The 17,884-nt window shown below is 44.3% G+C and overlaps 2 protein-coding genes and 1 long non-coding RNA gene across 10 annotated transcripts in view; 1 reads left to right on the forward strand and 2 right to left on the reverse strand.

Moving 5' to 3' along the window:
• LOC146344277 (cytosolic beta-glucosidase-like) overlaps nt 1-6,748 on the reverse strand; it is a 115,920-nt gene extending 109,172 nt beyond the window's left edge. The window contains exons 1-2 of one of the 7 annotated variants that reach the window (XM_084857026.1): nt 6,484-6,748; nt 2,971-3,129 (exon numbers count right to left, since the gene is read on the reverse strand). The gene's annotated coding sequence lies outside the window, so the exon portion shown is untranslated. Of the gene's footprint in view, nt 1-2,970; nt 3,130-6,483 lie in introns of those variants that run through there. The other 6 variants (XM_084857024.1, XM_084857029.1, XM_084857027.1 and 3 more) reach the window with 6 other exon arrangements.
• A 1,288-nt stretch (nt 6,749-8,036) lies between these two features.
• The window catches only part of ADGRA3 (adhesion G protein-coupled receptor A3), a 78,737-nt gene continuing 68,889 nt past the window's right edge, over nt 8,037-17,884 (forward strand). For both annotated transcript variants that reach the window (XM_084857018.1, XM_084857020.1), the window contains exon 1: nt 8,037-8,514. In XM_084857018.1, the coding sequence (XP_084713144.1) occupies nt 8,267-8,514 (248 nt within the window). In that variant the 5' untranslated portion in view covers nt 8,037-8,266. The remainder of the gene's footprint in view (nt 8,515-17,884) is intronic.
• LOC146344279 (uncharacterized) overlaps nt 12,325-17,884 on the reverse strand; it is a 33,370-nt gene continuing 27,810 nt past the window's right edge. Inside the window, exon 4 of the long non-coding RNA XR_014792190.1 lies at nt 12,325-12,416. This is a non-coding gene — a long non-coding RNA (uncharacterized LOC146344279). The remainder of the gene's footprint in view (nt 12,417-17,884) is intronic.

Raw genomic sequence — 17,884 nt, forward strand, 5'->3', positions numbered from 1 at the left:
CTCCCCTCCTTTGTATTAGACTCAATAACCTCCCTACATCCCATTCTCAGCCTCCCCGACAACATCTCAGTTTTGACTGTTCTGGTTGCACAACACTCAAACTTCTGGCATTTGCTGTAGCACGTGCCGCTGCCATTTCACATACACATATCCACATATTGGGCTGAATGGAGGTTGCTCTATGTCATCTGAACCTGGGCACTATATATAGGTGGATTTAAAAACCCACAGCTAACCTACAATTAGTTGTCAGGTCAACTGTAGGTTGTTTAACCCATGTTTAACCTATAGTGTCCTGGTTCGGATGACAAAGAGCAACTTCCAGTCGACCCAGTCAGAGGTTGCATATGCAAAATGGCAGCAGCATGTACTGCAGAAAAGCATGCAAACTAGGTCGCTGTTGGTCCTGGAGACTACAGCAACACTCACGGAGAAAATAAATAGTAACCCAGACAGGAATATTCCGCTGACTTCTATTCACCATTTGCATTAAATAATTGCAGTAATGTTGGGAGACTATCCTTTGTTAGGCTGATGGCTTTGTTAGGATGATAGATGTTTTCCTGATAGCTGGAAAACTCCAGTCTTTGGAATGTGATACTCAGTTTGGAAGGTGACACCCTCCAGCTAATGGAAGGGTGCAGAGATGAAGTCCTTTGAATTTTACCAGCACAGAGGGCTGAAGGTTGGGTGGAGCTGAAGCATCCTTAGGGTGCAGTTGCTTTTTGGGGACCTGTTGCAGGATTATCAACTCTGCTGTCTGCTCACAGGAGAGTAAGGGCACAATCCTATGCATGTTTAGACAGAGAAAAGACCTACAACTCCCAGCATTCTGGGAATGCTGGGACGTGTAGGCCTTTTCTCTGTCTAAACATGCATAGGATTGCGCCCTAAATGACTCTAATATGTTTGCTTGCATATTTGTAAATGAAAGTAGTATTACAAAGACACCATAAGCCTCCAGTACTCTGTTTGCAAAGGTTGCAATCCAATACACTTCCCTAGGAGAAAGCCTCGTTGAACTCAATGAGGATACTTCTGAGTACACATATATAGGATTGCACTTTGAACCCTGTAGCACTGCCCCTGGATCTTCTCAATGTTTCTCACAAAGTGGGGGACACATAACAATTATTATTTATTAAGTACACATACAGCTAGGACGGTAGCCACAGGACAGTATTGAAATGAACCCATTTTTCTGTCAAGAAAAATATTTGTAACTTAGTTTTGATCCCACTGACAATCTCCAGTAAAGGCCCTTTAATTACAGACATGACTTTGTAAATGAAAGATCAGGGTACACGTTTTCTAAGTAATCTTTCCCCTAATTCTAACTTCTAGTATGAGATAGAATAAACAAAAATACGAACTCTAAAGTTCAGATGCAACTTACCCGTAATCACATTCAAGAATGTTTCCAGACTATAGTTAACTTCAGATTTAGATGCCGTTTTCATAACTCTTTCATAACTTTCATAACATGTTTGTCGGGAGCATTTGAAATGAACATTCCAAGCTGACAACTGCCACTTATAGAGGGAAGAGTGGTGGGAATTATCCTGCTCCACCCTTGACTTAGTGTCTTGCTTTCAGGACTTTGTTCCTTCCCTCTTGCCACTCAAAAACTCTCCCCACTTTCAGCCTGAAGAAGCCAGGTTAGATACTATTGATTCCGCCCAGCTCAAACAACCCCATTTAGGAAAAATGCAGCTTCAGTTCTATGCTGAACCCTATGCTGAATCTCACTGTGAGGCTACCCAAGCTGTGCTTTGCAATTGGTTAGTGCACGCATACCTCCAAAGACAGCTGGGCCAAGAAACATGGGCCAATGCCATCCTCCTCCGGCTTCACCCTAAAAGTTTCAACAATCTATGGGCCATGAGCCAGTAGTATGAAAGATGAAGTATTCTGCCTGTCATACTGATCAAACTACCAGCGTATTAAAATTAATCTCATAAGAACATAAGAAGAGCCCTGCTGGATCAGACCAAAGGTCCATCTAGCCCAGCATTCTGTTCACACAGTGGCCAACCAGCTGTCCACAGGAAACCCACAAGGACATGAGTTCAACAGCACCCTCCTACCCATGTTCCCCAAGCAACTGGTGTACATAGGCTTACTGCCTCTGATACTGGAGGTAGCATAGAGCCATCCCTCCACAACATGGAATGAATCCATTCCTCCCCTCTCTCCTCTGCAATAATACCACAGCAAGAGCTCTTAAACTGTCCAGAGCTTCGATTATCTTAATTTTCAGAACAATGCTCCAAAGCGGTAATGACACCTGCTAACATCTCACAAACCAGAGACAGGTTCACATCCAGCTTATGCCTTGAATAGTTAAATGTGGATTTATGTCCCATGAGTCTTTCATGCCCCTCCCCACCCCCACTCATTTGTTTTAATACATCCCTGTGAAGGAAAGAATGTTACCACATCTAAAACTATGGTCATGTGCTCTGGAATTCCACATCAAAGGAAAACAAATTCCAGTTTCAAAAACAACATATATGCAAACTGGGGAAATTATCCTAAGTCAATGTAACATGTGATCAGTGTTATGGTAAAGCAAGTTTTTTTCAGACCATTTTTTTTTAAAAGAGGCAGACGTCATGATGGACTTTAACAAGGATTCTTGGGCAAGAGGAGTTCAGCAGTGCAATCCTGTGCACGTCTACTCAAAGGGGAGTCCCACTGAGTTCAATGGGGCTTACTCCCTGGTAAGTGGCTATGGGATTGCAGCCAAACGGGAAGGAACGGAGATCCATCAGGGAGCGCAAGAGGTTTAGAGGCTCTGACAACCATACTCAACTATGAGGGTACAGCAACTTACTTTAAAAATAGAAAGAAAAATAAAACTTGCATGATGGAGCTGCTAGACTACGGATAAGCTTTCCAGCACGGATTCCCTAATCATCTAACCTCAGATGTCCACGTGCCACTGGTGCTGCGTTTAAGACTACTCACCCTAAACTGCCAGCACGTATCTTCCTTGCTTGCACCACAACAACGTGCAAATGCTGTACGAGCTCCTTCAAAGCCCCTCCTATTATTCTCCTCCCCGTGTAGAAGAATGCCGGCCAATGAGCGCAGACGTTCCACAAGTCTATGCGCTCGCTACAAACCCTAAAAAAAGGGAGGGAGGAAGCAATTGTAGGTCTTTCATTCCACCCACAGAGGAGATTGGAAGGCGCAAAAAAAAGAAGAAAGACTACAATTCCCACAGTGCCCCGGTTTCTTCCAATCATTTGAACGACTCTCTCCCCTCTCCCGGCCCTCCTGTGTTCCGGATGTTTTTGCTCCACAATCAGGCAGTAACTTCATTAGAACCAACCACATTGTCACAAAACACTGAACAAGCTTTCGGGTTTTTCAGCATTCTTCATCAGGCTGGCTGTTAAGCAAATGGAAGTGGCTTGATGTTGAAGCCATAGGCTTTGGGGTAACCAGAGTTCCTAACTGCATAAAATCGAGCTGTATGAGAGAGAGAAATAGAGCCTAATTAGATACAGAGTTTAATCTGAAGTCTTACTGAATTGATGAGATTTAGGGAGGAATCCCATGCATACTCGCTGGGGAATGCTGGGAGTTGTAAGATGTTTTTCTGTCTAAACATACATAGGATTGTGCCCTTACGCTACAATCCTGTACTCAGAACTAAGTCCCACTGAATTCAGTGGAGCTTACTGTCATGTAAATGGGCACATCTTATACTCACATATCTGGGAGTACCTAGACAGCACAGTAAGAAGCAGAGACATCACCTGGCCGACAAAGATTCGTATAATCAAAGCTATGGTTTTCCCAGTAGCAACGTATGGCTGTGAGAGCTGGACTATAAGGAAGGCTGAGCGCCGAAGAATTGACGCGTTCGAACTGTGGTGCTGGAGAAGACTCTTACGAGTCCCCTGGACTGCAAGGAGGTCAAATCAGTCAATCCTAAAGGAAATCTGAGTGCTCATTGGAAGGACAGATACTGAAGCTGAAGCTCAAATATTTTGGCCACCTAATGTGAAGAAAAAACCTTCTGGAAAAGACCCTGATGCTGGGAAAGATTGAAGGCAAAAGGAGAAGGGGACGGCAGAGGATGAGATGGCTAGATAGCATCACCGATGCAATGAATATGAACTTGAGCACACTCGGGGAGAGAGCAGAGGACAGGAAGGCTTGGCGTGCTATGGTCCAAGGGGTCACGAGGAGTCGGACACGACTGAACGACTGAACAACAACAAATAATGGGGCTTACCTCTGAGCAGACATGTATAGGATTGTTAATTAAACAACCAGAAAGATTTTCAGGCATGGTAGCTATCGCCACAGAGTCCCGCATTTGAGAGATACCTTAATTTCCTCATTTTTGGTTCATTGGTGCTTTGTCAGCTAGCACCAGTACTAACAAAGCAATATTTCCATTTTACAGAAAACATGGAGCACATGCCAGAAGTTCCCTCTTAAATGTAACTAGGGTGACTTATAAATAATAATTTCAGAGTGCTGAGTTCATTATGGCACTTAGGACTGCTTGTTTAAGTTTCGGCCTTGGCAGCTGTAAAATTGTAGGTGGAGTGCTTTCAGAAACAAAGCTTTAATAATTTGGTGTTCTACTTTTTTGGATTGTAATTTGTACTGTACGCTGCCCTGGGATAAATAGTTATGAAGGGTGTTACACGAATGCCATAAGTAAATAAATATTCAAAGTGGCCACCTCTTGCTCTTGCTTAGACAGCTACCAAATATCAGAGTTGGTATTGGGTTCCTTAAGGTGGAAAAAAGGCAGGATATAAATGTAATAAATAAATAAATAATAATACAGTTATTTCCTTTGGTTTAGAATATGTATTAAAAGCAGAGTGGTTGTTGATTTTTTTTAATATACTTTTGACAACTGCTATACTTGACATAGGAAGGGATCTATCTATCACGCATCCCATTTTTCCTCCAAGGAGCTTAAGGTGTAATGTTTGGGGTTGTCTGATTTTACCTTCAGAACAGTCCTGTGAGGCAGGTTAGGCTGAGAAAGAGTAACTTGCCCCAACTTTGAACACACCCTCAAGTACACCACTCTAGCCACTACACCAGCTGGGGCCCTCCAGATGTATTGGACTACAACTGCCATCATCACAAACCTACAATTTACCTTGAAAGGGAGGAAATAGAAAACAGTCTTTGAAGCAAAATATGTTTGATGCCTGGATAAAGTCTACCTGAGCAGTTGCCAGGAGGACAGGATGAGAGACAGAAGCAATGTTCACCTCTCAGTCCTCTTTCTTTTTCTTCCTTTACTTTTCCCACAAGATGGGCCTCTGAGCCTCTCTAGCGGACTTGTGCTGGTGGGGGCGGAGCTGGAGAGGCCAGGGGATACAGCATATCCCAGCCCCTCCCCTCTCCCTGCCCCACGGAACACTTCCTGTTTCCTCTCGCCAAAGCTGCATTTGTGACCTCGGGAATCCAAAGCAGGGCACGGGATACTCAGAAGCCTCCCAGATCAGAGACTTCTGTCTACCAGGTAGCAACCCAATAAGGTTGCACCCTAAATTACATGTGTCCTCCATCTGTAAGATGGGCAAATTTTGTAGCCTTTCTTCTAAAGACAAGACTAGAAACGTTTACCCATTTTACAGATGTTTCATTCTTTGATAATGTGCTGCATATATGCGTATTGGATATTTTGTGACTTGATGTGGTTGAGACCTCAGCTGCTGTGGTTCCTCCCACGGTGGCTGCAAAGGAGCAGGGGATCGGAACACAGACTCCCCCCTCCTGAGGTCGTAGAAGTGTCTACAGTCTCTGGATGGGGACTCTTAGAAATCCTACAGTCCCTGAGCGCTCTCCCAGGATCATAGGGTTGCGCCCTTAATTTTCTAAATATTTCTATTGTTTTCTGTTAACCTAACACAACTTAAAGGGTAAATTAAATACACGAAGACCCAAATATAATGACTAGGTAGGCTGTACCTGCCCTGTATAATAACTAGGTAGGGTGGCAAAATCCTGTCCCCGTATTTGACCTATGGGTGGAGGTAGTGGTTCCTTGTTTCTCTTACAAACACTAATTATATTGAATTGTCTGTTGTCCCCACATTTCATAACCTCCCCCTACCCTAAAAAGCACCCAAGTTTTCAGACATCAGTTCTCGCACTGATACTTTACACTTTTTGGTGTACACTTTTACAAAATCTTAGGTGAACGCCTAAACAATGAAATGTGTGAAAAGGCCAGTGCGTCCCAACCCTATGCATGTTTGTGCTGAAGTACCACTGTGTTCAGTGGGCTGTACTCTGTGGTAAGAGTGCACAAGACTGCAGCAATACAGTACGTAAACTCCATTGAGTAGGACTGCAACCTATCTTATGCCCACTTAACTTGTGAGCAAGCTCTATTGAACAATGGGACTTGTTTCCAAGTAAGCATGAATAGTTCTATGCTGTCCAGAGCTGTAATCCTAAGCAGGTTTAGTTAGAAGCAAATGCCATACTCACCAGTGTGTTCGACTGCAGTCCTACGATGCTTCCAGATAGACAGTTCCTGGTTGTTTCAAAGTCAGTGGATTGCACCTTATAGAATCAGACAGCATTGGGAGTTGTAGGACTTTTTTCTGCCTGAACATACATAGGATTGTGTCTTTTGCTTTATAAACAAAATGTAAGTTTCATTTAAACAAGTCTTTTCTATAGAGCTCTCAGGCTTTGGCCTCTCTCTCCCCAGGCCAGAAGCAGTAGGTGGGTGTTACCCTTAACTACTTCCTGGTTTCTCCAGGAAGCACAGCCCATTCAGGTTGAACTCAGTAGTTCCTTCATAGTGTTACACTGGCCATCTATCCTATAACTCCCATAACCCCTGACCATTGAACATGCTGGGTGGGGATGATGAGTTGTTACAGATCCCACTTGTATATACTAATAGCAATTTAAATTCTCCCAGTGACAGACCTTGAGTAACCAACACAGCGCCATCCACATATATGAGGGATGTAACAGCAGGTATTTTGGTGGAACTGGAATATCAAAGCTAAGACAGAACCATAGTTATTTACAATTTTTATTGAAGGTTTACAGAAATTATTTCCAAATTTATCAGAAAACAATCTTTCATACTGGTTGAAGCCAATATTAATACAATTGGCCTATTGAGTACTCCCCCAATTCAATAAAGCAACATGTTATTATTCATATGTACTTGTTAGAGATTATTAAATCTGTATTTATTAAACTGGAATTCAATAGGATGCATCACTGAATTGACTGGGAGGGCGCTTTTGCGCTCTTGTCCTGCTTGCGGGTTCCCAGTCGACAGCTGGTTGGCCACTGTGCAAACAGAATGCTGGACTGGATGGACCCTTGGTCTGATCCAGCAGGGCTCTTACCTTCTTATGAAGCAGCCCTTTGGCCATGGTAAATCTCTTGGTTCTGCACCTTGCCTGGCTGCAGTAACAGGGAGTGGGGTGGGAGCCTGCCAAGAGCCAGTCCCAAAACAATCGTTCTGTGAGGTCATGGAAGATTACATGCCAGCATTCTTTGAGCCATGACCACACTGGGAAGGAGGGTGCTGTTGCGCTCTTGTCCTACTTGCGGGTCCCCGGCCAACAGCTGGTTGGCCACTGTTTGAACAGAATGCTGGCCAAGATGGACCCTTGGTCTGTTCCAGCAGGGCTCTTCTTATGTTCTTATGAAGCAGCCCTCTGGCCATGGTAGATCCCCTGGTTCTGCACCCTTGGTCTGATCCAGCAGGGCTCTTCCGATGTTCTTATGAGTTTATTTTCACAAGAACAGAATACATAAAATAATTAATTTTTTAACCCCCTTTAAGCATCCGGCAAAACTGGGTAGCTCTCGTCTGATTAGGAAAGGAGGCTAAAGAAACGTCACGTCCCCCCTTCGCTAAAATAACCCAGATGTGGCCTTCAGATTCCAAAACCCTCCAAACAGCCCCGCCCTCCCAGTTTACCCCGCCGCCCCGACAGCCGGGAGAGGCGCGATCGCTTCAGAGCGCCGCATTGCGCGTGCTCAGGCTGGCAGAGCCGCGCATGCTCGCTACCGCACAAGGCTGGAGTTGGGCGAGGGGGTTCGCACCGACGTCTTTGAGCGGCTCCCCCCGCCTCGCCCGCCCCCAGCCCCAGCCCCTTCATGGCGGCCGCCCCACTCGTCCCAGCGCCGCCTCCGTCTGCCCCGCGGCTGGCTGTAGCGCTCGGTGTCGCCCCCGCCGTATTAGGCCCCCCTCGCTGAGGAGACGAGGAGCGCTCGGAAGCGTCTTCAAAAGTCCGCGATGGCGACTCCATGCCGGACCCCTCCGCTCGGGCTGTTGCTGCTGCTGCTGCTCCTGGCGCTGATGGGCGGCGGCGGCTCCTCTGGGCTGCCCGCAGGCTGCAAGCAGGACGGAGGCGGCAGTCGCCCCAGGAGCAGCAAGCCCTCGCCGCCGGCCGAGGCGGGAGGAGGAGGAAAGGTGGTCTGCAGCAGCCTGGAGCTGGCCCACGTCCTGCCTCCCGACGCGCTGCCCAACAGGACGGTCACCCTGTGAGTAGCGCCACACACCCATCTACTTTCCTCTCCTTTTCATTCAGGGCCACCCACGCAGAGAGGCGCGCCGTGGAAAAGAGGGAGGGGGGAGGCAGTACAAGGCTGCTGAGACCCCCCCATTGGTTTTGTTGTAGAATGCTTCTTCATACCTAGAAAAGTGCTTTAAAACAAAACAAAACTAAGTAATAATAGCAACAACATTTCTCCATCCTCCCCGCTCGCACCCCTGCTCCATTTTTTCGTTAATGTTTTGGGGAAACAATAGGTTCCACCCATGCACAGGGGCTCCACAGGTCTACGAGCATCCTGAGAGCCCTGCCTTTGCTGGATCAGACTAACAGACCAAGCACTAACAGGCTGCAGTCTGGGACTCGCTTCTCATTTTTTTGCACACTTGTCATTCCCTCCTCTTTGATTTTTTTATTCTTTCTCTTTCTCCCTCACATCTTCCTCATCACTTAAAAAAAAAAGCAAAGAAAGCGATGGTCTCACTGGTGTGATTCGCCTCAGTTTAGGACACAACCTGTTTGGGAGCCCCCAGACCACAAGTTGAAGACAAATATGTGTTTCCAAAAGTGGCCAGTCAGATGCCTCTGGGAAGCTTGCGGGCAGGATATGGTTGTTGTTGTTGTTGTTGTTGTTGTTCAGTCGTTCAGTCGTGTCCGACTCTTTGTGACCCCATGGACCATAGCACGCCAGGCCTTCCTGTCCTGCACTCTCTCCCGGAGTGTGCTCAAGTTCATATTCATTGCATCGGTGATGCTATCTAGCCATCTCATCCTCTGCCGTCCCCTTCTCCTTTTGCCTTCAGTCTTTCCCAGCATCAGGGTCTTTTCCAGTGACTTTCGCATTAGGTGGCCAAAATATTTGAGCTTCAGCTTCAGTATCAGTCCTTCCAATGAGCACTCAGGGTTGATTTCCTTTAGGCTTGACTGATTTGACCTCCTCGCAGTCCAGGGGACTCGTAAGAGTCTTCTCCAGCACCACAGTTCGAAAGCATCAATTCTTCGGCGCTCAGCCTTCCTTCTAGTCCAGCTCTCAAAGCCATACATTACTACTGGGAAAACCATAGCTTTGATTAGACGGGCCTTTGTCGGTAAGGTGATGTCACTGCTTCTTACTATGCTGTCTAGGTTTGCCATAGCTTTCCCCCCAAGGAGCAAGCGTCTTTTAATTTCATGGCTACAGTCACCGTCTGCGGTGATCTTGGAGCCCAAGAAAGTAAAATCTGTCACTTCTTCCATTTCTTCCCCTTCTATATGCCAAGAAGTGATGGGGCCAGATGCCATGATCTTCGTTTTTTTAATGTTGAGTTTCAAACCAGCTTTTGCACTCTCCTCTTTCACCCTCAACAAGAGGCTCTTGAGATCCTCTTCGCTTTCGGGCAGGATATGGTAGTGATTATTAATTCCTTGTTTGTTCCCAGCATCCAATACTCAAGAACATAAAGTTCTCATTTAGGTTTCATGGCATATGAATATAATATGCTTAAATACTTAACAGGATTGTTGTGCGGATAAAAGTGCAGGAGAACCACATAAACTGCAGAAACATAATAAATACATTGAGCATAGAGGAATGGTGGGATATAAATGTAATAAATAAATATGAACATGCATAATTGTAACTTTTGGAGCTAGACCTTTGTTTTGGGATGTCTCCTAGTCACAGGCTTATAGCCCAAACCTAGGTTTTTTTGCTTGGAAGTAAGCCTACACCCTGCTGTGAACACTTATTAGAGAGTAAGTTTTCCCACTGATGATTCAGAAGATTGGATTATAAGTCCCCTTGAATTCTGTGTAGCTGTTTTCTGAATAAAATACATGTAGATAGGATTGAGCTGCAATGCTTTGCAAAAACATTCTTGAACTTTCAGATTCTTGAACTTACAGAACGCTCTTCAGGTTGGAAATAAAGACCTTGTGTAACAATGGTGAATGTTAGTTGGTCCTAACTTATTTACAGTCAGGGCCAGAAATATTGGAACAAGGATAACTGTTTTGGCAGTTGGCCTCCGTACACCACCACATTGAAGTTGAAAGGAAATACACCCAGATTGGAGCGAAGTCAGGACTTTCAGCTGTAATTCAAGGGGGTTGACAAAAGTGGGGCACAAACCATTCAGGAAGGACAGCCAGTGGCATACACCCCCCCCCCATCATTGGTGGCTCATAAGTAATGGAACGAATGGCTGACAAGCAGCTGCATGGCCAGATGTGGCCTTTTTCCTGGGTACCCCCTGACCAGTCAAGCAGATCAAAGGCCTGGAGGTGGTTCTGAGTGTTACATTTGCATTGGGTAGCTGAACTCCCAACATGAGGTCCAAAGAGGTGTCCATGCAAGTGAAGGAGGCCATCATTAGGCTGAGGAAACAACATAAACCCATCAGAGAGATAGCAAAAACAGTAGGAGTGGCCAACACAACAGCTTGGAACATCCTGGAAAAGAAGGAATGAACTGGCTAGCTCAGCAACAGCAAAAGGCCTGGAAAACCATGGAAGACAACTAAAGTGGATGACTGCAGAATTCTGCTCATGGTGAAGAGGAACCCTTTCACAACATCTAGCCAGGTCAAGAACACTCTTGCAGAGGTAGGCATCTCATTGTCGACATCTACAGTCAAGAGACAGCTTTATGAATGTAAATACGGAGGCGTCACAACAAGGTGCAAACCACTGGTAACGCTCAAGAACAGACAGGCCAGGTTAGCCTTTGCCAGCAAACACCTAAAAAGGCCTGCCCAGTTCTGGAATGAGATTCTTTGGACTGATGAAACCAAGATTAACTTGTACCAGAATGATGGGAAGAGAAAAGTATAGCGAAGGAAAGGAACAGCTCCTGATCCAAAGCATACCACATCATCTGTCAAACATGGTGGAGGCAGTGTTATGGCGTGGGCATGTATGGCTGCCAATGGAACTGGGTCACTGGTGTTTATTGATGACCTGACTGCTGATAAAAGCAGCAGGATGAATTCTGAAGTGCATAGGGCTATACTTTCTGCTCAGATTCAACCGAATGCTGCCAAACTGATAGGACGCCGTTTCATATTGCAGATGGATAATGACCCAAGACATATCGCAAAAGCTACCCAAGAGTTTCTCAAGGCAAAGAAGTGGGATGTTCTTCCATAGCCAAGTCTGTCACCTGATCTCAACCCAATAGAGCATGCTTCTCACTTATTGAAGACAAGACTGAAGGTAGAAAGACCCACAAACAAGCAGCAGCTGAAGGCGGCTGCTGTAAAGGCCTGGCAAAGCATCTCGAGGGAGGAAACTCAGCGTTTGGTCATGTCCATGGGTTCCAGACCTCAGGCAGTCATTGACTGCAAAGGGTTTTCATCCAGGTATTAAAGACGATGCTTAAGTTTGAAATGATGTTGGTTTGTTCCATTACTTATGAGCCACCAACGACGGGGGTGTGTGTATGCCACTGGCTGTACTTCCCGAATGATTAGTGCCCCACTTTTGTCAAACCCCTTGAATTACAGCTGGAAGTCCTGACTTGGCTCCCATCTGGGTGTGTTTCCTTTCAACTTCAATGTGGTGGTGTACGGAGGCCAACTGGCAAAACAGTTATCCTTGCTCCAATATTTCTGGCCCTGGCTGTATGTGATTTGTACCAAGCCTTTCAGACACATACTCAAGCCAACTTAAAAAAGATTTAAAACATGAAAACATAAACACCAATTAATAGAAACTAAAAAGAGCACTAATTTAAAACCATAGAGAGTACAATCCCGTGCATGTCTACTTAAAAATAGAGCACTACCAAAAAGGTCCTCTTCCTGGCAGCCACCTACCTCACCTCAGTTGGCAAGGGTACCCAGAGCAGGACTTGTGAAAAGGATCTCAAAGTTTAGATAGTCTTCTCTTGCATAAACCTATCTTTCAAGTAACCTGAAAGACATACACAGCCTCATGAGATATATTCACAGCCATGTGCTTTGCTGCTTTTACTGTTTTCTTATTTGATGTTTATATTTCCTGTATTTTAATTGTTTTAAACATTGTAAGCTGCCCTGGAAGATTTACTAAAGAGGATGGAGTATGAAATATTTTAAATAAACTAATCCATAGATCAGTAATACCTACAGATTCCATAGGATGGACACAGAATCCTTATCCCTGCTGCGTAGATGGACGTTTATCTCTCAGATTCATAGGACTCCAATGGAACAGCAGAATGTGGTAGTCTCACATTACTTGGCTGGAGGGCTATTTTACCAGCAAACTTTCAGTTGTTCAAATCGTAGTGTGCTCTTAAACCATGAGTTGGGATCCGGATTTAACAGCATGTATGGTTTGAGCAAATCGTAGCCTGTCTCATTCAGCTATAACAGCAAACAAATATAAAGTTTAGAAGTACTAGCAGGCAAAGGAAGGAGAGTGAACCCCAAGCTCTGCTCATGCATGTGATGCCAAATTATGGTTTGGCATTACAGCTGAATGCTGCCATTATTTATTTAGAGCATTTTTATCCCACTCTTTAGCCAAAAATGCTCCCAGAGTGGCTTATAAACATCAGTAATAAGGCATCATTTAGTAGAAAATCTGGGTTTGCACTGAGTCTAATCATGGACATCCAGCCTCAGTTCCCTGATAAGTATAGCTATGTAATATGTGTGTTCTGTGCACTTGTGTTACATCTTAGGTGTACGTATTAAAATATGATGTGTAAAACAGCCCAGTATCCCTCAGATGCTGCACAGCTCTAAGGCGCGCATTCGTTGTCACTTCCAGCTTAACAATCTTGCTTAGGAAATGAGAGAACATATAATGAGAAATTTAATAAAAAAATAAACATCTCACTAGTTGAGTGCATACAGTGCTTATGCTTTAAAACAGGGGTCCCCAACCCCCAGCTGTGGACTGGTACCAGTCCGTGGCCTGTCAGCAACCGGGCCGCAGGGGTGTGTGAAACCCCCTCACCTTGGGTCCGCAGGGTGGGGGGAGGCGAGTCCGCGGAGCTGCCAGCCAGCTCCAGCCGCTGGAGGACTTCTGGCTGCTGGGACGCAAATGGCGTCCGCTATGTGGACACCATTTGCATCCCTGTTCCACGAGTAATAGGCTACATAAATCTTTACGTAGCTGATTACTGAAAAGAATAGGGACTCAAATGGCATCCACGTAGCGGACGCCATTTGCGTCCCAGCGGCCAGAAGTCCGCCAGCGGAAAACCACCATCCCCCGGTCCGTGGAAAAATTGGACTGGTCCCTGGCGCCAAAAAGGTTGGGGACGGCTGCTTTAAAAAACCCACTGCAGGGAAGCCCTTTAAAAATCAAACATGCAGAAGGAAACCTACCCTCTCCTTCCACAGCCATACCCAACCATTCTAAGAATCATTTGGGCCTTTTATGTATTCGTTTAGTTCTGGATGTTTGCGTTCTCCCCATCTCTAGTACCAGAGTGCACATCTCCTCTGATTTAAGAGAAAACAGCCGAAACATGAATAGGGCTATCCCCACACACCCTTGAATTTTTTAAATTGAAAACCTGGTGTGTGATCTGGCTTCTTCCTTTCTCCTAGTCTAAGGAGGCCATTCACAAAACGACTGGTGTGCTTAAGTCCTACTATCAATGACCTGATTTGCACATAATGCTAACCCATGGTTTATTTAACCCATGATTTGTTTCCCTTCCTAGGATTTGTCTGGCAAAAGATTGAACAAACCATGGTTTGTTTTCTCAATCCATGGGTTGTTTGTTTCTCTCCTCCTTTGCCTACTCTCCCCACCCCCTGTATCTCAAATGCCTTTGCAATGCTGTAGGAGAGCAGCTGTTTTTTTTTTGGGGGGGGGGCTACCACCGCCTGCCACCTCTGTGACCTGGCAAAACAACCCACACTTCTGGGTTCGCATGTAACCACAATCCAGCGTTCGCAGCCCAACAACAAACCATGGGTTCTCTTTCTGGGTTGTTCATGGTTAACAAACCATGGGTTAAATAAACCATGTTTTACTGCTATGTGCAAACCAGGTCAATGGGACTTAAGCACATTTGATGTTCTCTGAATTGTGACCTAAAATTTCAAAGTGTAGAATGAAGATTGGATCTTAATTCCAGCACACACAGGTGCTTAACTTCTGGTACTTTGAAGTTCTGAAAAGCTGTGCAGCTCTTTGCAATATATTAGGGTAGAGTTATTTGTCTATATAATTCCCATAGGTGCTTAATTTGGGGTTGTATGTATGTTTCTATGTACAACTTTAGTGTATAGATTCCGTAATTAATTTCAGATCTCACTAAGATTTGAAGATGAATCTTGAAGAATCATATTACTTTTTCAAGTATGTAGACTCATCCTTTCCCTCTCCTCCTCACCATCGTGATAACTTTGCATAGTCGGTAAATAGGTACTTTGTTAACACTATTGTAGTGCTGAAATATGAAAAATGGGAAGAAACGTAAAGCATCCTCAATTGATGAGTGGTGCAGAAAGGTTTGGTTGGTTATAGTTTTAAGTAAATTGACTTTCTTAATTATGATATGATTGGCTAGATTAAATGCTATGCATATCTTGAACAATTGGAAAATGTTTTTCATTTCTTTGAAATAAGAAAGATAAATGAGAATTTGTATATTTATGTTCTTTCAATGTTATAAAAACGTATGTTATGTCAGTGTGAAGATTATTTTTCTTTAATGTTTTTATGTATTTATTTGACCATCTGTTTTAATATTAATATTTTTTATAAATTGCATGCTCCAGGGGAAAATTACTTCTAAGAGGAGACTTCTCCACAATAAAAGAAAAGTTAGGAGCCATTGAAAGTATTTAAAGATGATTACAGGGATGGCCAAAAATTATATTTCTTAGAATTTTTAGAATATCAACTTTGAATTAGTTTTTTGTGTGTAGAGGAGACGCAAGGGCATGTGAAAATAATAGAGATGTGGCTGATAAGCAGCACATCTATATGTTTTGTGCAGAATGATGCAAAATCTATATCAAAGGATTCCCATGATTCATGCAGAAAGACATTTGCATGTTACAGCTGAAATGATATTTCATGTCAATTTGAAACATGACCAAGTTTTGATACTTGTCAACAGCAACTTGTTTGCATGACTTCAGTAGGGCACCGAGCCACTGATAAGGTTGGACGTTATATGTTAGACATTATACTGGTCGTTCATGTTGTACTAAGTCCAACCCTCCTTTATGGGCAAAGGGATACTGATACTGTAATAAAATTGTTCTTGCAATGAATGCTATGAACTGCTGGGCCTTTAAGTTTAGGATCATGCCTGTTTTTCAGACTTTCCTGACCTGGTGCCGTCCCCATGTTTGGACTTCAATTCCCATCAGCCCCAGCCAACTTGGCTAATGGTCAGGAATGCTGGTAGTCTAAAACATCTGGAGGGCACCAGATTGAAGAAGGCTGCTATATTTGTTCCTTTTACTAGTAAAATCATCCCTTGAGTGAGAGGTGCATTTGAAATATATATGGTGTGCATAACCCATTGAGAATTGGGAAAAAGTGCCACTTGTTTATGAAATAGTCTAGAAGATGGATTTCATTGTTAATTCTGGCAAGTGTTACTGGCTTCTTTAGTAATTCTTTACAGGTACAGGGTATAACTTTTAAAATAGAGACATGGGTGTTCTCAAGACCGCTAGGGCTTGTAAGGTATTGAGAAAGAAATTGTATAAAGAATGCAGATGATTTTTTAAAATACTAGGATGAGAGACGTCCCGTGGAATTGGTTGGCAGTAGTTACAGGAAAGACGGAGGGAAGTAATTCATAAACACATAATTAACTTGGGGAATTCATTACCACAGGATGTGGTGAAAGCCACTAGCTTAGATGCGCCTAAAAACAGAAGGTATTGCAAAATTCACAGAGAATAGTTCTGTTAACAGCTAGTAGCCATGATGACTACATTTAGAGAGTGCATTCACCTGCATACTAAATGCGGGGGGACAAATAATTGGATGACTCCCACCATCATACTATGCTTGTGAGCCTCTGAAAGGTGTCTGGTTAGCTGCTTTGGAGAGGGACCCTTGGGCTTGGTCCAGCAAAGCAATTCTTATGTTCTTGTGGAAGAACTATTCCCACCCCTCCCAAAGGAGATAATTTTGAAAGAGGGGTAGGCAGCCTTTTTGGATCTGTGGCATATGTGTAAATTGGGGAGGGGGCTGTGAGTGCATTTGGCATTTTGGCCCATGAGCGTTTATTTTCTGGATTCCCACTTTTCTTGCCCTGCCCCCTTCTGCTGCCACTTTCCTTTTCACTCTTCCCACTGCCTGTAATCTCTCTATTCCCCCCTCCTCTGCATGCATCTTCCCAGGTCCCTAACCCTGATTCCTCCGCACTGCTTACTTCACCTCCACACTGCTGAAGCTCTAAGGAGGAACAGGAAGTCAGCAGATCGGGACTTAATCTGCTGACTTTCTGCTTCCTTCTTAGGGCTTTGGTGATGCAAAGGTGAGGTAGGTAGTGTATGTAGGGGAATCACATTTGGGGCTGGGGAAGGTGTGCAGAGGGGGAGTGCAAGGTAATCTTGGCGGACGCTAGTGCTCCCTCAGGCTGTGCATTGTTATCCCCTGTTTTAAACAATCAAATTTAGAGGTGCCAGCCTCTGTTTTTGTAGTGGTTTTGAGAGTTGTAATTGGATTAAGCACAAGTCCTGCTCAGGACAGAGAGAGTTTCACATACAGCTTCAAATTTACAGAACAAGAAACTGCATTATAAAGAACAATGAAATTATTATTTGTAAAGGTCTACTATAGGAGAGTCACAGCTCTACTATGTTTTTTCGTTGGATTTGAAAACGTCTTACCAGGAATCTTTTACATGGAGTGAAGACAGTCATCCTTCAGTTTCTAACTTTCTGTTTATCTGGTTTATTTGCATCATCTGGAAAGAAGCAATATTTGATCCCTTTCCACCCCCATATAGAGGTAGATAATTAAGTAGGCAGCCAGGATCCTGGGTTTTGGCCGCCCCAAAACTAATGGGGATATTGGAGGAGGGGAGAATGTGGGCCTTGAACAGCTTTGAATTCTCTGCATAACAGTCTGATCCACAAATCAATTCAAAATACTTAAATAGAAGCAGGTTCACAGCTTGATCTTATTTCCCACTTCAGCTGCTCCAGTGGCTACAGCAGTTATTAAAGTAGTGTTCCAGGAAAGTGGAGCAATGCAAATTCTGGTACTGGGAAGGCAAGGTTGCTCTTGAAAGGGGATTCCCAGAGAGCCCTTAAAAGATAGAGCTTGGCCACAAACAGGCTTCTCTTGAGTGCTGATGCTCTCTCTTAAAGTGTTTTCTCTCCCAATGGTATGTGGTAGGGCTGACCCCAGAGCAACTGAGCAAAGTATGCTTGTGTGCTAGCAATCAAGATCTCAATCCCCTG

The sequence above is a fragment of the Heloderma suspectum genome, chromosome 5 (assembly GCF_057233095.1).
Source record: "Heloderma suspectum isolate Gila_16-S chromosome 5, 16-S_ref, whole genome shotgun sequence".
Lineage (NCBI taxonomy): Eukaryota > Metazoa > Chordata > Lepidosauria > Squamata > Helodermatidae > Heloderma > Heloderma suspectum.